This window comes from Syngnathoides biaculeatus, chromosome 6 (genome assembly GCF_019802595.1).
Source record: "Syngnathoides biaculeatus isolate LvHL_M chromosome 6, ASM1980259v1, whole genome shotgun sequence".
NCBI classification, from domain to species: domain Eukaryota; kingdom Metazoa; phylum Chordata; class Actinopteri; order Syngnathiformes; family Syngnathidae; genus Syngnathoides; species Syngnathoides biaculeatus.
The window spans coordinates 32,555,975-32,580,126 of record NC_084645.1 but is presented as its reverse complement, the minus strand read 5'-3'; the positions used below and the strand labels follow the sequence as shown (position 1 = coordinate 32,580,126).

Sequence of the window (24,152 nt, the reverse complement as noted above, 5' to 3'; positions counted from 1 at the left end):
CGATACATGTGCAGCCGCATTTCAAACACCGTCAAATGATGTGCATGCATGTTTGTATCTTTGTTTTGATTGCGTGTGCAGTGGGCTAGCAATGGACTCCAAATTATGAAAGGATTTGAATTTCAAAAGAATAAAAAACATTTTCCAAGAAGGAAATCAAGCTGAGTGCAGCGCTCTATAAAAACGGAAACTTTAAGATGCGTTTGTCTGTATGTTAGGATTACATCGTTACTTCCTGGTTCACAGAGAATGGCCCAGGACAAAGGAGCAGACCATTTTGGATGTTGTGGTGTATTTTTACATGATTCTCTGACATATATGGCTTGAATAAAATAGCAGAAAACCACATTTGTTTTCTGCCCATTTGTTACTAAGATGGGTACTTTTTGGAACATAGCACAAGATGGTAGTTAACGGTGAATACCAGGACAGTACTGTGTGAGGAACAAGTTCAAGACTATTTAAAATTTGAACTAAACTCGCCCTGCTCCTCGTCCCTGATCTCTCTCATCACTCTTTTTATAACATTTTATAATTTTCCAAGCCACTTTATACTTTGAGCTATCCTATAAATGACAACACAACTGGAAAAATGTCTCAATTTTGATGTCAGAAGTTAATAGGCAGGGCAGCCCAATACCCTGTCTCAACCTGGCTACTGACATTGCATTCAATGTCATAGTGTCCAAGTAAATTCCAAAGTGAACTTGAACACACTATGTGTTCAGAGGGCTGTTGTTGAATAGAAATGCGTTTTTTTCATCCATCTTCTAGAGCACTCATCCTCATTAGGGTCTTTGGGGTGCTGTAGCCTATCCAAGCAAAATTTGGTGAAAGGCAGGGTCCACCCTGGATTGGTCGCCAGTCAATTGTAGCGCCCATATTGAGAAAAAAATATTTACACTAACATTTACACCCACAGATCTTTCAATGAATGTAAATTTCTTGGGAAAGTGGAAAGGAGCCGGAGCAGCCGGCGAAAAACGACGCAAGCACAGGAGCGCCTGAGCCGAGGTTTGAACCCAGAACTTCTTAACTGTGAGACGGATATTGCAGACTCTCCCCCCACCGTGCTTCGTGAAGATTTTTTTTTCTCCCCCTGCACATTTATTGGCTGCACAGGGGCTCATTGTGCAACCTTCAATTATCTTAACAATCTGTAGTGACTACTTGATATGATAATGATATACTATCTGTAATGACTGTGATGAAGTCGAGGTGGATATGCTGAGAAAGAAACACAATAATTTGTTTCATCACTGCCGGGTGGCAACACCATTAATCTGACAGCCCCCATGAAGCGCTTTGTTTGGAGTTCTCTGATTGCTCTTTTACCACCAAAATAAACAACTCAGCTCCTTTCAGTTACACCGCTGTAATTTGCTCCAATAGCACAGGCATTTATCTATAAATTTAATTTCAATTTGAGGTAAGTTGCCATCATGAAAGCTAAATCACTACCAGGGAGAAGATTATTCTAATTACTAACCAGCTGTCGTGCATGCTGCAAGTGTCACAACACGCTGCAACCAGTAATCAGTTTCACGCAATCATTTGAGCACACATTTACATCTTTCGACTTGAAATTGTCTTCATTTGTATGGTGATGTAAAATGAAAAGGGAGCATATGACAGAATGGAGAAACAAACATTTTATGGCCAATTTGCAATGCCATCGAAAAAGATGAGCGTCAGCCGCTGTAGGGAGTAGACTGCTGTTATTTCAGTCTCCTTGAAGGATGCGCTTGGCATACTGACAACACGGGAATATGACTAACACACTTTTAATTTCAAATGGACGTACAGGGAGGAGGTGGCGGAGGGGCGTCCGATAGTATGCTGCATTAAGCAAGGCAGAGTAGACAAACGCTCTCATGTGAAAGCCCATCTTGTTAAAGCTTCAGCTGAATTAGACCATAATGCTGGCATTGCTTGCTCCCCGGGGTTTTCTTTGCCATTTGTACTGTTAGAGCTGCAATCCCCCTGACAGCCCTGTTTATGACTGCTCTGTCATCAGAGGGCCCGAGCCGAGCCTTCATTAGAGATTAAAGTGACGGTCGCAAAGTCCAAAGTGATCGCCGCCTCCCACAGCCGGCCGAGGCGAGACACTCAGTGGGCTTAAGAATATGAACATCTATAGAGGGGACCAAGCGCCTGCACATATTACCAATGTTGCAAAGAGATGTTCATACGGGGGCATGATTCACACTCATGCTAAAGAGGAGCCTCTGAGGTTGAACATCATCTGATTTAGGACGCTGGGTTAACGTATTAGTTTCCACATGATTTTTTTTTCCCCCTGCTGTAAGTAAACATAACAGAAAACAAACACTCATCATTATAAAACCTTTTAACGGTGAATGGGATGTAAAAACACATTTATAGTCATCACGTCATAAATGTAGCTCCTGTATCTTCAGTATATATCGACCACTATTGATCGTAAAAAGGTTTATTTATGTGCTACTATCTTACCTTAACGGTGGAGACTGAGGGGCTCACTAAAGGTTGGCTTGATGTCTCATGACAGCACGTGATTTATCAAACCTGAGCAGAATCGCAATGACGGCGTATTGTGGGCAAAATGACAGGAGGGAGGAGAACTTTTCCGCTTATGTAAACCTTTTTTAAAATGTCCCCCCAAAAAAAAAAAAATCACATTTCACCAATCCCATTTTTGATCAAAGAGTTGATTTCTTCGCCAGTCACAAGAAGGAGTCATGCCATGTCACCCATTACAAAACTCCTTTCAACTCTGTATTTGTGTAAATGACCCAATGTAAGAGCAGAGTGACAATTGTTGCTCTCAAATTTTATGGGTGTGCTCCTCCAAATTTAGAATGCATTGTTATGGATTGCCAGGTACGTCCAATTACAACACACTTGGGATGAGTTAAATCAGACAAAAAACGGGTTCAGTTTTCTTCAAATTCTGGGAGTGATATGTAATTTTATGCTGTCACGTAGTAGTGATTTGTTTCTGTCTTCTGTTGTTGCTTTAAATTTCATTTTGTGCCTGCACTGCTTTACCAAACCATCCATAATGATAACCATAAAGGATACCTAAAGCCTGCGAATGGCTGGCAACGGGTTCAGGGTGTACTCCTCCTCCTGCCTGAAGATAACTGGGTTAGACTGGAGCATTCCCACGACTCTTGTGAGGATAAGCGATTCAGAAAATGGATGGATGGAAGAATATCTAACGCATAAACCCTCATTTAAATCCAGGAGCTCCCGCAACTTTGACACCTGTTGCCAACATCGCTCACAATTGGTGACAGTGAATGAACATTGAATTTCGCACCCACTATTTCGAATGTTGGTAAATCATGCACTGAATCTTTTGAAAGTACAGTACCGTTCTTCTTCTTTTAAGACCCATCATTGAGGCTGAGTAAAATCTCCAGAGAGAGAATATTTTGACAATAGCGAAACGGAGGTCTTGCATGCTCCACGCCTGGATTTTAAGTTTCCATTTGTATGGTGCTATGTAGGAGAAACTGTATGTTGTTTAGGCAAATAACGAGCGATGTCTGCGAGGCATCATTGAAATGTTCACTAGCTATCATCATGATTTCCACTGACCACAGAGGTTAGGCTCAGAGGAGCTCTTCACCTTTCATGGTGAAGCTTAGCCATCTGCTAATCCACAGCTGGTGGACTTTAATACTGATAGGAATTAATAATAGAGTGTGCAGCTGGATGGAATTCCTAGCCTCCACACCACAACCCTGAACTCTCAAGGCCCCCCCATTCCAGTTTTTATCTGCCATATACTATGGTTACTTGTTTCTCCCTTGAAACCCTGCGAACCGACCTGCTCTATTAGCAGGACTCTATAGTCCTGCTAATAGTATCTTTTTCTTTTTAATACAGAGTGAACTTACTCAGGAGTTTAAATTCAGCAAATTATTTTACAGCTATACGGTAGATAACAAAGAGCAATGCATAACAATAGCGTTCAGAAATAATGGCAGACAGAGGTTAAACAAAGCGTCAGAGCTTTTATACACACTACACGCTTATTCCTCCATTAAAATTCCTGCTCTAACTCACAGAACAAAAGAATTACTCTCGTGGGGGTGGTGGGGGGGCAGAAAACAGATACCTGTCAATCACAGCTCCTGTGACTCCATATTTCCTGTGTCAGAGGCTGTCAGATGGAGAAATGTGCAATATTCTGATAATATTTCATCCAAACTAATGCAAGTCTGAACACTTCGCTACTGGCCAGAAGGAGGGGAAATGAGACCAGGTAATTATCGGCTTGCCCCAAGGCAAGAAATGGTAGCGATTGCAGAAAATTGGGACATTTAGCCCCGCTAATGAAGGTCCATGTTTAGGCAGCACCAGGAATGAGGGAGGTGAGGGAAGCTCGGCAGGCGGTAGACGTTGATAAGACCTTCTTACATAATGACCACGTTCAAGGTATGGACCGCTGTGAGGACCGACACTTGCTGTACCTCACACCAACTCGCCTTGACATTTAATCAATTTAAGTAGAACTATGCGATAATTCCATTTTAAAATACAATGAGTCATTACCACATGAATGTACACTCTCCGACTTTAGTATAGTTAATTTGTTCATTTAACTCCACTTATCACCTACTTCACTGTCTTCTCGATTGATCTGCAGCATAATTACACGTATCATCTGCCAATTTAGATCAATTTATTCAAGCAGACATGCTTCCCCGATCGCCATTGTTGTTGTTGTCGTGGCAAAGGCTACTGGAAATCAGCAAAATGTGCTGAGAAAACCCCACCCTGTGGCGTCATTACCAATACCAGCCGTAGCGAGAACTCTGACTTGGAGGAGAACAGCGGCACATTTTCAAAACTGAGAGTGTGGGTTGTGCTCGAGTACAAAAGCAAACTACACGTGGGAAAGATGCAGCGACGTCAGCACGGTCGCCGCACGCACAAGTATAAAGAAGCCTTTTGTTGTGGTCGTAGTTGAGAAGAAGTAGTAGGACAGTTAGTAGTAATATCACTAATAGGTAATAACACTTTGTTAGTAGTACATTAGTGGCAGTATAGCTGTTAATACCGTATTGGTATTTGTATGAACTAGATGGTAATAGTAGCTATAGCCACATGATTAGCAACTTATCAGTAGAACCCCTATTGTAGTACTAGGTTACAATAGCTTTTCAGTTGTAGGAGGGTTTGTACTACATTAGTTCGTCTTAAATAGCTTGTTAGAGGAGTGTTGCGGTACTAGTATGTAGTACTAGTTAGACATTGCATGAGTATAGTTAGTAGGGGTTTACTGGTAGTAGTTTATGCAGTAGTGGTAGTAGTAGTAGTAGTAGTAAGGTGAGCTGGTAGGTTTAGGGATGGTTAGTGGTAGTAGTAATAGGAGGCATTAGAACTGGTACTTGGTAGTAACTGTGTTTTGATAGTAGTTGTAATACCCGTAGTAGGCAGTAGTAATGGTGAGGTAGTAGTATAGTTGGTAGTTAGACTTAAAAGGTACAACTTTGATAAGAACTAACAGCTTCATAGCAGGGAGGTAGTAGTTTCTTAGTATTAGGTACTTCTATAATTACAAAGTACCAAGCTGAGGAGAAGGTTAGAAGCAGTAGTAAATAATTGTAATGCCGTACTTTGTAATACAGGTGGACTAGCGGAGGCCCCTCACGTTGTGTTTGCGCGACCATCAACGTTAACGAGACTCTAATACTAAAAAGATCTTCACAAAAGATGTTAACAAAATAAAGAATGAAGTAGTCCAGTCTAGCCCAACTGAAAATTGCAGAATTAATTGAGTAAAGTTCAACTTTCACCAAAAATTGGGGCAGTGGATGTTGACAAATGCCGACGGATGTAACAGATCCTCTGTGGAAGAAGTAGTGCTCCTTATTGAAAGGAATACTTCTCAAATGTGAAGTGTATCACTACAAAGCACCTTCAGTGAAGAAAGAGACTTCACGATGTGCTCTCTACCCCGGCATTAACCCCAGACCTGCCTTATCTATTTAACCCTATTGAAGAGTGTTATGTTTACCCAACTCGACAGCCTTACTTAAAGTGCTGAAAAATAAAAAGAGATGGCTTATTTTGTATATGCAGCACTTCCCCGAGGATGGATATGAAAGTTTAATGACGGCATTAGGATTCACAGGCATTCCCTGGTCAGACCTGCTCGCAGACATCGGAATTGCTAATTTGCTGCTTTGGTGGTTGAGGAGGGGATGAATGGTAACAGGAGTGATTTGTCTAGATAACCTTGAACCCTGGTGTTGGACTTCCTGCGGGTGTACGATGCTCAATCATTCCCCTTTATCTACCATCTTGAACCTCCGTCCACTGACACTTTGACAACCAGCCTGAATCACTTGCTCATCACTCTCCCGCTTGTTCCGACACAGCCATTAACTCCCAAATGAAACGGCACGGTCAAATTATCTTTGAACATTTGGTTTAAACAAAGCCTCTGACAATACCACAGTAATTGTGACCGGGTTTATAATCTGAATTGTTAATTTCGATCACCGGGGCCCAAGACGCCACTGGAGGCGGCGATCGGATAAAGAAGAAAGGTTCTGACAGGGTTGTGAGTCAGCAGAAATGTAAAATCCAAATCGGCCACGCGAAGCAGTTTGGAGCTGATGGTGATTCGAGCAGACTCACTGGTCAGCCCTGCAGTACAGTACAAGAACCTGCGGCTCTACCTTGCCTGTTACTCATACGTACATACATTCAGTACATACAGCACAACGTACTTTTTTCACCCCGCCGCCAAAATTCTGAAACTCTCGCTATTTGAGGGGGACAGCGACTGAGACGGCGGGCTGTGAGTAGGGAATAAACATAACCAAGTGACGATACACCTAAAAATGTTCACAATTGCTTCAATTAAGAGTTTAAACCACAAACTATAATCACAAAACACTTTAATACAATTTCAAACTAACATTATGATAAACTAAACAAATAAATGGCATAAGAATGATTTGATTTTGAAAAAAATGCATCAAAAGAGCCAAGAAGCTGGTGTATATGTCTCTGCTTTGCAACTTTTAAAAGTACAGATTATCACGCAACAAGACCTACAGTGAAGAAAATTAGTATTTGAACACCGTGGCATATTTCATCCTAGGTGCGTCTCCACTGTGAGAGAGATAATCTAAAAAAAATCCAGAAATCACAATGTATGATTTTTAACGATTTATTTGTGTGATACAGCTGCAAATAAGTATTTCAACTCCCGAGAAGGCAAATGCTAATATTTGGTACAATAGCCTTTGTTTGCAATTAAAGATGTCAAATGTTTCCTGTAGTTGTTCACTTGGTTTACACACACTGCAGAAGGGATTTTGGCCCACTCCTCCACACAGATATTCTCTAGATCAGACAGGTTCCAGGGCTGTGGCTGAGAAACATGGAGTTTCAACTCCCTGCAAAGATTTGGGTTTGGGTTGATTGGGTTTAGTTCTGGAGACTGGCTAGGCCACGCCAGAACCTTGATATGCTTCTTACGTAGCCACTCCTTGGTTTTCCTGGCTGTGTGCTTTGGGTCATTGTCATGTTGAAAGACCCAGCCACGACCCATCTTCAATGCGCTGACCGAGGGAAAGAGGTTGTTCCCCAAAATCTCACAATACATGGCTGCATTTGCATGCTTCACAGGAGGGATGGTGTTCTTGGGATGGAACTTATTATTCGTCGTCCTCCAAACACGGTTAGTGGATTTATGACCAAAAAGTTCCATTTTGGTCTCATCTAACCGCAAAACCTTCTCCCATGACTCTTCTGTATCATCCAAATGGTCATTGGCAAACTTAAGAGAGCCCTTGACGTGTGCTGGTTTAAGCAGGCGAACTTCCATACCATGCATGATTTCAAACCATGACGTCTTAGTGTATTACCAACAGTCACCTTGGAAACAGTGGTCCCAGCTCTTTTCAGGTCATTGACCAAGTCCTGTCGTGTAGTCCCGGGCTGATTCCTCACCTTTCTAAGGATCAATGAGACCCCACGAGGTGATATCTTGCAAGGGGCTCCACCCCCGATTGAGATTGGCTATCATGTTTAGCTTTTTCCATTTTCTAATGATTGCTCCAACAGTGGACCTTTTTTCACCAAGCTGCTTGGCAATTTCTCCATATCCCTTTACAGCCGTGTGGAGTTGTACAATTTTGTCTCTGCTGTCTTTGGACAGCTCTTTGGTCTTGGCTGTGTTTGAGTCTTACTGATTGTATGGGTTGGACAAGTGTCTTTATCCAGCTATTGACCTCACACAGGTGCATCTGATTCAGGATCATACATGGAATGGAAGTGGACTTTTAAAAGCAGACTAACAGGTCTTTGAGGGTCAGAATTCTAGCTGATAGACCAGTGTTCAAATACCCATTTGTAGCTATATCACACAAATAAATTTATAAAAAATAAATAAAAATCATACATTGCGATTTATGGATTTTCCTTTTTAGATTCTCTCTCTCACAGTAAACATGGACTTACGATGAAAATTTCAGACCACTCCATGATTTCTAAGTGGGCGAACTTGCAATATAGCAGGGTTGAGATTTTTAAAGGTACTCAGCAGAGCAAAAACATGCACTTGTGGCTCCTAACTCTCATTAACAACCCAGGCTCCACTTAGCACGTTCCTGCTAACACAAAAATATGCTGACAACCACAAACTGTTCTCTTTCAGTTACAAACTAAGGATAGGTTCCACACGGGAAAAAATGCATAAAGTATAGGTGAATTTGTCAACAGCAAACCACATGGAGGGTTTTAATGGATAACAATCAAATGTGATAACTCACCGTTTTACAGGGTCCAACAAGATTGCTCACTGAACACAGATTTTGTCATCTCAGTGTAATTGTAACATTTGAGGATGTCTAGCTAGAAAAACACCAAAATAAACATGCTTCGTAAGCTTGGTTTACCCTGGGATTGCGTTCATTCTTGCTTGAACGCAATGCGTTAGCTGTACTGGGGCCACATGGTGGTAAGAAAACAACATTCTCCATCGCTTGTGTTTGTGAGCGTCTGAAACTGTGTGCTCCATGTGGCTTTCAGTGTGCTACATTCTTTCAAGTGGAAAACTGATCACCCCAAAATGAGACAAGTAGAGCCAAGGCGGTACTGTGCACTCGAAAAAGTATCCAAACAGCCATTAACTTTCATTTATTTTCTTGTCAGTCTGTCATTTTTATTTTTAGCTGAGTGCCAGCATTTCAGATTTCACGCAACATTCCCAGGGAATTATAATTTTTAGCATGACCTTTCAATGCATCGAGACAAAAATAGGTTGGAAGGTTGTTTCAGTCTGTGTAGTGCGATGGTTGCGAAATTGTTGGAGATAAATAACAAGAGGAAATTAATCGTTAGTATTGGAAGAGGAAGCAGCAGGAGCCAAACTCTGGCTGTTTTCTGTCACAGCCTCAGCTTGTGCGCGCTCACTCTCCATGCGCATCGCCATCTTTCACTCAGCCAGACACACGTCTCCTCACCCACTGGGCGCCCACGAGGCCCGGGCGACGTACGCCCCTGCCAAACATCCATTTACTCCCTGCAGGACTCCTGCGAATCTCGCACAGGCCTGTCACTGAGACTGGAATTCCAGGCGCACCTGTGAGCTTTTTTTTTTTTTTCCAGCTGTGTGCGAACAGAATCCAATACTTGGATTTAAATTGGGTTTGATCACTTCTCCGGCACCGCCTGGTCCAACTAACCGACGAGACACGATGGAGGGTGGTAATTGCATCCCTGTGGAGAGGCTTGTAGCCTGCGAGGGAAGGTGGGGAATTGCTAGGTGACACATGTCCACTCAACTCAGCCCATTAATGCCAAAGAAACTTCACAACCCAACACCCCCACTATGTGCTACGCGTACACCTGAGAGACAGTCATGGATTGGCTAATAAATGAGTAGCATGCCCTCACAACCCGATATGTTCTTCACCTTTAACATCCCGGCCAGGATGCATGATGCCAACCTGCAGATACGCTCTTTGTCTTTTTTTTTTTTTGGGGGGGGGGGTGCAGCAGAACAGATGGAGATGTTGGATGCTTTCAGGAATTATTAATGGCACACTATGATCCCAAATGACCTTCGGCAAATAGTCCCAGCAGCGAAATACACAGACATCCCTGCTCATCCATATTGAATCCAGACAACACACCTGGCAGTGTGAAGAAACAGCCAGCCATCTTGCCTGTACTTGCACCTCTAATCCAGCAGGGAAGCTTCCATTTTATTCTTTTTTTTCCCCAGCATGGAGGCATCCAATCACATTAAACACAATTGTATGTTTCAGGAATAGATTTGAGATTTACGCGGCAAACACACTAATTCCGTAAAGCCCAATTTGTTTCTCCCACAATGGGAACCATACACTGGAATTAATCCACAGAAAGCCGTTCCTGTAGTTTTAAAAATAAACCCTTCATGATTGGAGGCTTTTGTGCTCGCTCAGGGGATGTACTATTGTGACATCAAATCTATATTTCAAACATACATCTGTAATACGTATAAAATATCTGTAGCCTATGGATAACATTCAGTTCATAAAGCGAACATTTTTTGCAATGTTAAACTCAAGTACACAATTTCCCTCTTTTTCTTACGATGTGAGAAACTTCACATTTCAGCAATATTAAAACCTGGCATCATAAATCGCATGCACAGTAGAAGCATACGTTACATTAGGAGATTTGCACAAATTTCACAAGATTAAATAGATAGTTATAAACATATTTTACATCACAAAAACAACTGAGAGGCTATTAAAACACAAAATCCAGGCATTGGGCTCGAATGCCAAGCTGCTAGCATTATTTGCAACTTGCTACCTGCTTTTCATGTCATCCCCTGTCATTAAAAGTATTTTGAATTTGATTAATTATTACTTTTTGCTAACTTAAAACATCATGTCAAGCAATATGGTCATGATTTTGTCAAATTTTTCCACTGACTTTTTTTTCGGTTCATTACCACATAAGCCAGAAACTCTCGGCAACTGAGGACTTGCTATAGTTTGGGTTTAATTGAGGTTTAGGGGATTTCTATTTTTAGGAGGGCTTCCTGGCAATTAAGAGTGATCCAGGCAGCAATGTACTACAACCATAGACGGGAGGTCTGTGGCCTTTGAGGGAATAAATGATGTGCTCTCAGAAGACACAGAAGGGCTTCAAAGTGCTAAAACTGAAGGGGGAATTGATCAGACACTTTCCCCTCACACCAGGTAAAAAAAAAAACAACGAAAAAAATCATTATTTAAGCAGTGTCCATCTCAACCTACTCAGCGGCATCTGGTTAATTACCACCGGGCTCATTAATGAGGTTGTGTAAATAAGTATAGTTTGTCTACTATGTATATCATGTTTACTCAAGTTGAAGCCTGTGCAGGGGGGAAAAAATCCCTTATGTATAAATTAGAATAATCCCACATCAAGAGAAAAGGAATTAAAAAAAAGGATGTGATCAAAGGAGAGCGGGCGATGTAAACGTGTCAAAAGATCAAAACAAAAAATATGAATGTAATCCTCTGACGAAATGGGCAAGGTATTCATTAAGTATTTGATCATTTTTATTTGGAGGCAAAGGATGCCTTTAAACATTTTCACCCTTGCATTTTATTCTCTGGGACTAAACGCTTCGATGCCGTCAGCATGTGGCACTGTCGGGAATATAAAGCACTAATAATACTGTAGATTTATGGAAAAAAAAAAAAACAAGGTTATTGTCAACATGGGTGCTCAAATGTTTAATCCCAATTTAAAGCGACATGATACCAGAAAATGTATTTATTATTGAACCTTCATAACTTTATCACAGTTGAACGGTAGAACACATTTTATGTTGAGGTGTTAATACAGCAGAAAATTTGATAAAATTGTGACCCGTGAAGAACAAAAACTAAATCTCTTACACTCAAATGTGTACATTCCACGTCCTCGTTTTCCCCTACGCCAAATTATCAGTAGTAAACACCTAGATTAGTTGTTAAGGAGATGGTCAGGAGCCCCGTCAAGACTTTCCATCTTACAATAAACACCGTTTGATCATTATAGTAAGCTGTAAAGCTTGTATAAATGTTCTGTGGTAGGGATGCTCGCATTTCCACAAGAAAGCACATTGTGTAAGTTTGTATCTGCAAACATTCAATCCTTTGCAGTGCACTTGCGTGTGATGACAGTGGGACGCCATTAGGCGGAGGCCTGTGCAGGATTGATAGTAATTGAGAATGCTCTGTTTGGGCACACTCTCCTTTGCTGCCCCAAGACACACATTAAAGGCATTAAAACAGCCATCAGCACAGTTGGAACACGGCTGTCTTCCTCTCCCCTCCAACTATTGACAAAACAAAACTTTGAGATGACAGCTGCTGATTTGTAACCAAGCAACAGATCCCTTCGAGCAAATAAAGCAGGCGTGCCCGTCTTTTGCTGGGAAATGTGTTTCCCGTTGACACAAATCCATTTAACAGCACATAAGCCCTTAAAAGTTTACATAAGGATACATTTTTCGAGTAACTGCAGAGCTATTTCCTTCAATTTAACTGATGCTTTTGTCCTGTGCGTTGGATTCAGGGAGCTTTGAAAATGAGTTAAGCTTTTTTTAACATCAAGCTCCTTCTCGCCCAAATTAGGCTCCTCTTAGAAAGCGATCATAAGCGCATCCCGAGACTGTCTTTGCTGACTCGCTTGTTGTCTAGGCTGGACCAGGCTGAGCTGAGTGGCTTGCTTGACGAGGACCTGCGCTCAGCACTATAAGAAAGCTCTTATTCTAGAAACAAGAAAGCCCAGGGGAGCAAAGACAACAGAAAGCCCCAAAAATCCACTTGAAAACAACAAAGCCCCCCCGCCCCCACCCACATTGTAGGAGACGGTGGTGGGTGATTGCCAGCTGCACTCCAGATTACGAGCCTTTTTGGAGTCTTTGAGCAAACGGTGAGAGCTGGAGCATCTTCTCCAGCTCCTTAATCAGTTCAGCCGGGGAGGGATGGATCCTGACGTGCAAAAGGCCCGGCACAATGGGGAATAAACTCATAATCAGCAATCAGATATTGCACATTTCGACGTGGGTCTCCTCTCACATAGGTTAATCATCTCTCCACAGACGAGATAAGCCCTTTAACCCCCAGCTGGGAAACTCGAACATTGTCACAAACTCATTGGGACTCATTCACAAATATGTGACTTTCAATTACTGTTATTGGTACTATTTAGAAACCCCTGATTTTCCCACAGTTCTGTAAGTCAAATGAATAAAAAAATAAAGACATAGCTGTTAGAATGTAGTATCATGTGGTTTGCATAGCTGCCTCACAACCAAAAACATCCCGAGTTCGAGCCTTGGCTCATACCCTCCGTGGAATTCTCTTCCCGGTTACTCTGAATTCATTCCACATTCAAAGATATGTTAGGTTCTTTGAAGACTACGTTGTCCTGGTGTGGATGTCAGCTGTTGTTTTTCTATACGTGGGGCAACTAGCCCAGAGTGCCCCCATCTCTAGCCCTGAGTCAGTGGACCCTAATGAAGACAAGCTGTCAGGAAAATGGATGGAAGCTTCAAATATGCGGTTGAGTGAATCGTCTTGGAATGGAATCAGTCATTGAAGTTCACAAATTGGAACATTTGTGACAATTTGTTTGAAAACTCAGTTTGATTATTACAACCAACTGTGAAGAGGGTCTGACATTAATGGTTGCCTGATGGGCCGGGGGCCAGTCTGGCAGTACTACGGGGTACCTCACAGACTCTAATGTAAATCAATCCAATGAAATCAACAGATTTTTGCTTTTCTCCAACATCCAAACAAACTATTTACATGGAGTTTTACCTACTAAAACAATAGAGTCACTAAATATGAAATAATGACTGAAACGTATCGTATTATCATGAGTGTAAGGGACCAGCACCAGCTCTGGTGAATGAGGCCTGTTGTCAACTTAGCTTGCACGCTATCCTCCCCAACGTTGTTTCCAAGAAACAACTTTCAAAGCATCCTTTTTTCACACTCCTGGAGTTGGTAAACAGGGCTGTATTTCATTAACGTGCCATGTCCCCTTAAAAGAGCCATGTGCAATGCCTTTAAACAAAGTTCATTGCCTTGCATATTTCTTCTCCTTTCATCTTGGTAATTAGCACTGAAGCAGCATTTCTTCTATTTCAAATTACGCATGAGCATAAAAATCAATCTCGAGCAGACTGTTCCGCCAAGGCTATTTTTCTTTGTTATTCATGACGACAGCGTTCATTTGCTCAATCAGATACTGTTGAACAAGAAGCACCCCCAGTGGCTTATTCCGGGACTTGTAATCAGACGAGCTGGCGCTTCTCTCCCTTTTGTAATAAAGTGGCAGAGCGCATGTAGCGACGACCTTTGTTATAGCTCTGCCCGTGCCCTCGGCTCATCAGAATTCCATGCACCTCTCATTTTTCATTCTTTCCTCCCTGCCAGGGTCCCTCGATGCAGCAGTCTGTCTCCATGGAGGAGAGGGGAGGGTGACTTTGTATGTCATGACCTCTGACCCTTGTTCTCGCCCAACTCTACAGCATTGTAGCGCTCGCTGCACTTGACAGTGCCGGCACCATGTACAGTCTTTTTTCTTTACTAAAAGAGCACTTCAAGGACAGCTTGGCCATTTTATGACCATTTTGCTGCAGAGTGAACCAAAATAGTTCGACCTCCTGAACAGCCACGTTCCTTCCAAAAGTCAAGGTAGCTACAAACTTCTTCAAACTCCTCTCTGATAATTTGTGAACATTTTGTTTTTCTTCTATTTAAATAAACCTGTGCTATTCTTGTGAGATAGCAACCGAGGCATTGGTAATTGATGCTGCCACCCCCCCGCGCCCCCAACAAAAAAATGTCAATAGGTGAATTTGGTTTCACTGTTGATTGGATGAATTGTTAGACCTTTATTTGTGCTCACACGGCATCTGGCTCAACTTTTACTTGGTTTTCTGACACCAAACCACCCAGCAGACAGAGTGGTGTCACTTTCATGTTGACGTGAAAGGCAAGAGTAAAATGGGGAGAAAACGAAACACGATGTAAAAAAGTACAATGGTTTACAACAGAGAGAAAGATGAACTGCTAATGTCATAATATTTAGACACCCCAGAGTCAAAATGCAAACTACATCGGAGTTCAGCACTGCTTGGTGGAAACATGGCTAAAGCTCGACATGGAATGGCTCACTTATTTTATTTTTATCTTCTTTTCTTGGAAGGAGGCATTATTCACATCATCAGGGTGCAGTTCAGATCCCTGATCAGGCTACGTAAATAGTGCATCTCAATTACCATATTGGCAGTTGTATAATTCTCTATTTCATGAGAGAAAACAAATACGATGCGGTACAATGCAGTATTAACAGTAGGCGTACACGGGAAATGCAGCTTTGAATTCACCTTGCAACCGTATTTCTAATGACAGTTGTTTTCCTCTTCGATACATTCTATTTTTAACATGAAAGAAAGCTTTGTGGACCAATCGACGGTCAACAGTGTGTCTTGTGCTGCCTTCCAAGCGTATCTAAGCGTAACACAGCAATGAGCACATCCACACAAGAATATTGAAAAGTGTCACCGCGAGGATTTGGGATCCTGCACAATGGAAAAAAAAACATGTTGTATTCCGAACGGAACTTGCTTTCTATAATTACAATAAAGGTGCTTTTGTAACATCCAGCTTACTAGTAAAGCACCTTTCAGTTCACTTCTCTGCTGGGTGGACACATGAGAACACGGGAGGCGATGTAAGACATTAACAATGCTCCTATTCTTACGTGCTGCCGGCATGATATCTGATTACAATTACAAGAAAGCTGCTTGGTGTTTCAAAGAGAAGAAGGCCAACCATCTGAGGACTCACACATCTCACGGAGCACTGGAGGTTTGCCTTCCACAATAGGAGACTCGATTTCCTCCACCATTAGGAACAGGCCATTGAATGATAGGAGTCAGAGGAGCGGGCCGCTGACCCTCGTGGCACATGCATTAATGTAGTCTGGAGTTCCACCTCAACTTCCACCTTTTGCAGTTTCTGCCCCAACCCCATGTCCCTCTGGCTCGACTCACTCGACACCTAAACGCCTTATGTGTTTCGAACATCCTCTTGTGCTTGAGTCAGACAAAACGCAAAATCAATAAAGCCTTTTCTCCCCATTTCCTCTTTGATGCAACTTCAAAAACATCTATGGATGGACAACCCTCAAGAGGCCCCACAGAGGGGAAATACAATACAAAATGCTGAGTATAAAGGGGGGGAAAAACATCCTCACTACAAAACAACTTCAAGTTAGAAGGTTTATGAGGACAAACAGGTGGAAAATAGGGAAGGGAAAAATGTTTACTGCTGTTACTAATCTTTCCCTAATGCATGCAAGTAAACAGAAAACCCACAAATAATTCCCTCTAATGTGGATTTACGAGAACTGTATTGGAACCTGTTGAGTTAACCACCTCTAGAGGTCGCACTGTTATATTTTTGCTGTTTTTTTAATAGTCATGTGTTTTTACCATTACCCCAGATTTGCACTTACTACTTATGATTTCTTTTATCTTAGCTATTGCTGCTTGGCAATACCACAATTTGCTTTGGGAATAGCTACAGAATCTAATATAACCATGATGTCAAACAAGCTGGATGTATAATATATACATAAACCTCAGTTCAACTTGAAGTCCATTTTTCATTTTCTTTGGCATTTGTCTGTTTTTTTTTTTTTTTTTTTTTTTGCAACGCTACTGGGCAGCCTAAAAAGAGGAGAAGAGTAAACATTATCTTTAATACCATAGCTGTGGTAAATGATGATCTAAGCAGTGCTGACAGAGGAAGTAGTGTGTCAGCAGAAAAATGCGACATGACAGGAAAACAACTATAAAGGAAAAAAAAAGATATATAGTGTATATGGTGGCTCTATAGCTTGGTAGTGTAATAATGACCACATTTCTGAGTCATAATGAGAAGAGAAAAACATCTCACATTGCTCGATGCTTATCTGACACTGCTCTCTTCTTCACCGCTGTTTGTTAGGTAAAAAGGCAAGAGTATTACCTAACCTGGCCTCTGATTGGGTGGCTCGGTCAGCACGACAAGGTGTGACTGACAAGGCGAGATGCAAGCGCCCTGCGCGATGCCTCGTTGTATAGGAGCCTGTCGATGAATATTTCAGAGAGCCACCCATGCCACGTACAGTAAGCGTGTGCACATGCAATACATACACGATCAATTCATTCATACACAGAGGCAATTCATTGTGATCAATGCCTTGTTAAAATTACAGAGAAGGCATTGTTCTCAGTATGATCCAAAAAGTATTCAGCTGATTTTAATGTATTTATATATTTATTTACAAAACAGAGGACCGATACGGCAAGTACAAATAAATTGAACAGTGCATTATTGTGAGGAATTAAAATGGAATCTATTGTACCCCCTTACCTAACCTAACCAATCCCAAGTAGTAAAGACACTGACACATCCACAGCTGTACTGCATAATAATGATGAAAATAATAATACACGCACACGCATTGTGCAATGACGGCCATCCTCTCCTGTATTCTATCATAGAGACAAATCAAAAATCCATGGCCACAACGGGCAGTCGATATCTTATTAAGCAGCCAGAACGGCAGCCGGCGTGCAAATCTCGCCGTGCGCGCCACCAACTGGCACACCTCCTCGCACACGTTAATAACCCGTGGGGACGCCGTTGCACTTCCTGCGTCGGCCGAGAACCGAAAGAAAGGAGGAAGGCATGCACTCTCTGTCTGTCAGGCTGATTTTTGCGGGGCTTTTGCTCTGATGTTATCTTGGTAATTTGAGTTGGAAGTGGAAATTAAACCCTGGTAGAAGGAAGAATTAAAATCAAAATATGTCTTTATGCATTTAGATTTTATATATGCTTTTATTTGAACTAGCGCCTTATTAAAACCTAAACAGAGTATGCAAGAACGCTCCCCTAATTAGCTCTCTTTGTTAATCGTGTCTTTATTTTAAATCCTTTTGGGTAACTTGTGCTATATTTGCCTTCACCTTAATCTGTGGCCATTTTTCTTTTGGCTCTGTATTTCCTGAGGCTCTAAGTGGATAATAGCCAATCTTGTTAACCTCTGCTTTAATGTGCGAGGGCCTGCAGCTTTGCAACGGGCTGCTAATCTACAGAGACAAAGAGGAGAAAAATCAACAGCAAATATTTACAGCCATGATAATATGACCTCAAAGCGCCCATCACCAGACATTTGGCCTTACCTTCTCTGAAGACCCTGAACATTTTTCACAGTCTAGTACACACTCACACTAAATCATATATTTATGCACTGTCTGCACGCGCTCAGACCCCTTTGAAAAAAAAAAAAAGACAGCCAAAGACACTCACTCCTCTCTGCTCGAATGAAGGGTTAATGGCGCAGATGGGTTCCGGACCTTTTTGTTTTTTTTTTTGTTTTGGTTTTTAAAATACTTTTCTGTCAATAAGCACATCAAAGAACTTTCTTTAATAATGTAACTGGGTTTTTCATTTTAATTGTGCTGAGTAGGCTGCCTAATTTGCATGGGGTAATGAGAGGGATGTTTCCATTACAGGTAATTAGGTACTTGAGAGACAGTGGTGGGGAAAGGGAGGCAGAGCAGAGACGGGGGGTACAGGGCCACACAAAATTATCTTATCATGTGGTGCCGCTCTTGTACTGGACTATTAACGTGGTAAAATAGTTGGAAATGAAATAGTTGGCAATAGTTTAAAAGCAATACTGAAACCCAACTGATGCATCGACTCTCATTTTATTAACAGCACCCGTCATCGCCAACTGTAAGAGAGCTAAAGATGTACTCTCTAGAGAATTTGGACTCTTTACTAAATCAAAAAGTATAAGTATGATATAACATTAAAGTAAATGCATTTATTTAGTGAGTACACACCAACAAACTTTTGCGCGGGACCCACAATGTACTTATGTATTCAGAATAGAATATAAAAGATACAAGGTTTAGTAGTTAAGTTCAAACACGCCACACGTCACAAGTGATCAAAAAACAGACACCACAAATGCCCACAAGCTTAACTAATGAATTAATCTCATGCAATCTCAATAAAAAGACACGTCGTCAATCATTCATACAGACAGACGGTTTTAGAAGCTATATATAACGTCGTGTTCTGAAGCAAAAATGTAATTTTGACAGGTGGAAAGCAAAAAATGAAAATAAAGTAAAACCCCAAAACAAAACAGTAAACGCCACAGCATATTATTATTTGAATCATTTTGTTTTGCACTTACTGCAAAACAACAGCTCTTGCTCCCTCATGACTTGTTATTCAAGTCATTTGCATCGCGTGTGCATATGAGCATGTCTGCATATGAGTCCTAACGTTTGTCTGCACTGAATTATCAGTGCGTTCAAATGTGTCAGGCGCATGCTCACACGTACAGTCAGTGTGTGTGTGTGTGTGTGTGTGTGTGTGCGCGCATCAAACCATGCATGAGAGAAGTGCGTGCTGCACTCTATGTATGACTACACTTTCACTGTCTGCCTCTGCAAATGAGTGTGTGCGTGTGCATGTGCGTGTGTGTGTGTGTGTACGTGCATGCATTTTTGTCTGTATAATAGAGGGGTGGAAGAGCTGGGATTTGGCATCCTAGATCATCATCACACAGACGGGGAGGACCCAGTCAGGGTCTCATGGCTACACATGTAAACCCGACATGCCCCCCCGCCCTGAAAAAATAGGTCAGTGGAGCACTCTCACACACACATCATTATTGCACATGGACATACACCCACACACCTCTACCATCCCATCATCTGGCAGTCGCGCAAGCGCCTTGTTGCCTCTGCAACCCATGTTCAACACATCCACGCGCATCCTCATGCACATCTGACATGTCCTCTTAACTGGAACAACGGGATTAAGAAGTCTGCAAAAAGAAATAGCGACAGGGACACTCTTTCGACCTCGCTGCTAGAGCTGTATGCGCAGGATCGTGCACGAAATCATCCAAAACTCCAAAATGACAAACGGTCATGTGAAACTTCTGCACTTTTACCAAAGAAGCAGCTTGAAAAAATACAGACTTTCGGTTAAATCCATTTCTAAACTGAAATATGTCTCTGGCTAGGAATAGAAAAAACAATAATAATGTATACTATCATTTTACAAAGCAATATTTCCTTCCACTCATTTGTAAGCAATGTAATGAATTCATTCCCTCTCTCGCTCTCGCGCACGCTCTCTCTCTCTGTCACTCTCATGCCTTGCAAATGAAATGCAAAGAGTTGGCAGGCTATGAATAGCGCGGCTGTACTTGCCGACTTGTTACTCAGGGTCCCCTTGCACAAGCATGCATTGTTTTTTTTTTTTGGTTTGTTTTGCCCCTTCTTACCTTTCATAGCTGAAATCACAAAATACATCATTAAGCTTCGGGTCCATAAGAGAACAACTATCACCCCGTGCAAAGCCCCTTCCACTGCTGTTTCAGCAGCAGCTGGCCAGCACAGCTCTCTGCCTCTCAGCCTTGGAGCATGACCACACCAGAATCCATGTGACTGTGACATCAGCGCGCCGCTCTGACTCCTCCCCCGCCCCGTCTCCGCCGTCCTCCCCACTCCTATCCTCTCCTCAGTCTTTGATTGGCACAGCGTGCAGCCAGTAGGGGCGCTGAGAGCTCAGGCAGGGAAGCTTAGCCACCTTCCGCTGATTGCATTTGAGCATGCCCGCCTCTGCTAGACACAGTACACACACACGCACACACACACACCACACACACACACACACACTCATAGACTCTCACTAATCTAAGTGCATTCTCATCTGTGCTGTCAAAACTAGCAGACACCAGCTTAGACTTTTGTTCTCTGTGGGGCAATGTCAAGTATAAAGTGAAGTAAAAAGGGGACAAATTGCTAGACAAGGATGAGGGAAGGTGGGGGTGGGGTTGGGGGGGCTGAGGGGAGAGAAACATCAGAAGCAAAAATAGAGGAGAAGATGGATAAGAGGGGATGTGTAATTTCTCTCTCCTCCTCCCTCTCTGAAGATATGAGTGATCAGTGTGGGGGCCAGATGTCTGCCAGCAGTGTGGAAGAAGATGAGTTGAGCCACAGCTTCTTCCCCTGACCTCTCCAGGGACTCGCATGCAGCCCCGTCGAACACCGCGTCCACATTGACAGATCTCACACACTCATTCTGACAGGTGAAGAAGGGGCGATAGTGGCGAAAAGGTTGGGATGATCACCCACCGCCCCACAGCGACCGGGCGATGAGTTTTCTCGCTATGATTTCTTCGCCTCGCTCTCGCCCCCTGCTTACCATCCCCGTCTCCACCGTTCTCTCGCTCTCTCCTTCCATATACCCCCCACTGCCAACCCCCTCCTCTTCGCTCATCCTCATATGATAATCTGTTCTGACTCGTAGCCAGCTGCCTCCCTCTGATACAATATTCTGGTTTTAGTGCAATCCAGCCTTGGCCAATAACCACGTTGCATTTGGCATTTCCCTGAACAAGCTGCTTCTCGTATCATCTCAAGACAAACAGCACGAGTCTTCACTTTCAGACGCTACAATATTTCAAATCGGAAAATAAAAAAAAAAAAAAGTGGGGGGGGGATAAAAAAATATTTGTTTACACCATGAATATTTCAAAATTGGAGATTGTGGAGACTCATTTCACATTCTCTTTAGATGTGTGTGACATTAACAACATGACTGCATCGCTGTATATTTGCCAGAGAGTGATGACGCTTCCACCGGGAGAGAATTGCACATTAAGTATGCAATTGTTACAGACAATTTGAATATTTATTTATTGCCACGTGATGCCTTCCACTGTGTCCTAATAAATGAATAAAGGTATGCCTGACCATATACAAAATGGAAATGAGAACGCAACAGCCGTTGCGACATAAATCTTTCCATGACAACGTTTCATTAGGACCCCTGTGATCCATTAGGGACACTAAACATATTAACTCACGTTGCGTCAACAACGGGCTCTTATTGTGCCGCCTCTAATGAACTAAATATCATGCAGAGGCTGATAGCATCAATTGAAGCGTGTCTGGGATAGAAAGTAATCAGCCGCTATCCTGAACTATTGAAAACAATGTCAAGAGATGTTGAAGTCTCATTTTCACAGACGCAAGAGTCTCACCATGATGACTTAAAAAAGCTCAACTAGGAGCCCTGCCTCGATTTGTGGTTGCTTTTCAAAAGCAGTTCTTCTATCAGTCTTCCCGGAAACTACCACAGGTTCACACGGAGTAGTAGCTCGGCACCAAGTGATGAGGTTTTATTTTAGTTATTTTTTTTATTATTTGGAGTAAAGAGTAATATCTTGACGGATACGATCACAATAAAGAATGGTAATAAACAAAATTAATGTTCTCCATGGATCCAATTATGGAGTGTTGCACTCACTTGTGGGGAAATAAATCAAAGGTAAATTCCAATTCCAATAAATTTAATTTAAACAAACGTGTAGTCCATCAGACAAAATGGATCCTCGGCACCCTCCCATCATTTATGATATTGTTCCATAAAAGTTCCAAATAAGCAGATTGCAATAACAGGCTTGGCTTAAGCAGGGGTGTCAAACTTATTTTTGTCATGGGGCACGTCAGAGGTACAGTTTCCCTCGGAGTGCCGTTATGACTGTGAAACCATAAAAAAACATTTATGAACTAGTTTTGGAATCACAAACCAAGGGTGAAGGGTTTTTCGACAATTGTTCATGTTTGGTAACGGTAAAGGTTGCGATATCTCAGCGTTATCATTTATGATATGACAATTTGAAATTCTGGCACAGATTGGAACAAGAATCACAGAAGTTAACACGTGATTTGTCTTTGCGGGACACATCAAATCATGTTTGACACGAGTGGCTTAGTGAATATATGAGGAAATATCTAATAACAAATCATGAACTTCTTTGTCCCGTGTCAAGACCTCAAGTATCAATTTATTATTCACACGCAAATCGGTTCACGTCAATCACCGAAATGCACATAGATTTTAACGATGGTGATATTCCGATGCTCTAAATGGAAACATTAAATTTATTTATTGTGTATAGAAATACTGTATCAGAGACAGTAAAAAAGATTGCACAGCCTGATGTGCAGCACATTGACAATCCGTGTTCCAATTTTTTCTTTCTAACAACATAATTTAATATTCACTTGCATACTAATCCATTTCATATATACATATATTTATCATAATGCATCTAAGAATTCAGATTATTCTCACTACAACAAATGACTAAAAATACAATTTATTCCTGTTGGTTACAAGAACACAACATGTAGTAATACAAACCAGGAGGAAAATAGAAACATGTAGCTGTAGACCACTTCAATTTATTCCCCCTGAGAACGTCTCATATTTCACAATTACCGGAAAATAATCAGGAGTGTGGTTGTCCAAACTCGTGGCGATTTCAACCATGTGACAATTGCCATACAGCCTATACTGTGTGACAATCATTTTGAGGGGTTAACATTCTGAGCAATTTGTAATCTACAATATACTTGTATCAGCCCAGGCTAGAATTGTACATTTTCAGGTATGAATGAATTTAATGAAGTTGCCTATAAAGAGTTATATGGCACGTCAGGAAAATATATTCCAATGCCTTTTGCTCCATGGGGAGATATTTTTCCCCGCTAACATTTGCCATTGACCACATTCTTCCCTGAGTGCTGCACATTGCCTGTGACAGAATGCCAATAAGATGCTGATACATGTTCATTACGCCATTGATTAACCTCTCAAGGACCTGATGGTCTGCTGGCAGTAATGTGGCGTTGTTAACACATTAAGGCAATCTCTCAATCATTGCAGATTGATCTGACCACATTCATGTCAAAGTAAAGCTACGCTTTAATATCAATGGGAAAAAAATGCAATATTCTTTCATTGGCTCGTTTATGACTGTACAAGTGTACTTATGCTGTAGCCATTTCGTGTATGTACATGTGGCAAGGCACATAAGCCCGTTTCCTGTTTGTGACCACACTCACTTCAAATGACGGGGGTTGAAATAGAAAACCACTTGAGAATGTTACTCATTAGAATTCTTTCACTCTGAGCTGATGTTAGCTTGGCACGAAGGGGACAATCTCTTTTGGCCACTGACTAAATATTCTCGTGAGAAATTCGTTCGTGATGAGA

The 24,152-nt window shown here is 41.9% G+C and overlaps 1 protein-coding gene and 1 long non-coding RNA gene across 4 annotated transcripts in view; one reads left to right on the top strand and one right to left on the bottom strand.

Moving 5' to 3' along the window:
- The window catches only part of roraa (RAR-related orphan receptor A, paralog a), a 230,245-nt gene that overhangs the window by 34,169 nt on the left and 171,924 nt on the right, over positions 1–24,152 (bottom strand). Inside the window, exon 1 of one of the 3 annotated variants that reach the window (XM_061822864.1) lies at positions 20,368–20,470. The exons of 1 other annotated variant lie outside the window; for it this stretch is intronic. In XM_061822864.1, coding sequence (XP_061678848.1) covers positions 20,368–20,398 — 31 coding nt within the window. In that variant the 5' untranslated portion in view covers positions 20,399–20,470. Of the gene's footprint in view, positions 1–18,235; positions 18,298–20,367; positions 20,471–24,152 lie in introns of those variants that run through there. One more of the 3 variants, XM_061822866.1, reaches the window with a different exon arrangement.
- Positions 14,287–22,202, top strand: LOC133502261 (uncharacterized). Its single transcript, XR_009795417.1, has 3 exons — positions 14,287–14,693; positions 19,595–19,714; positions 21,019–22,202. It is a non-coding gene; the product is annotated as an uncharacterized LOC133502261 (long non-coding RNA).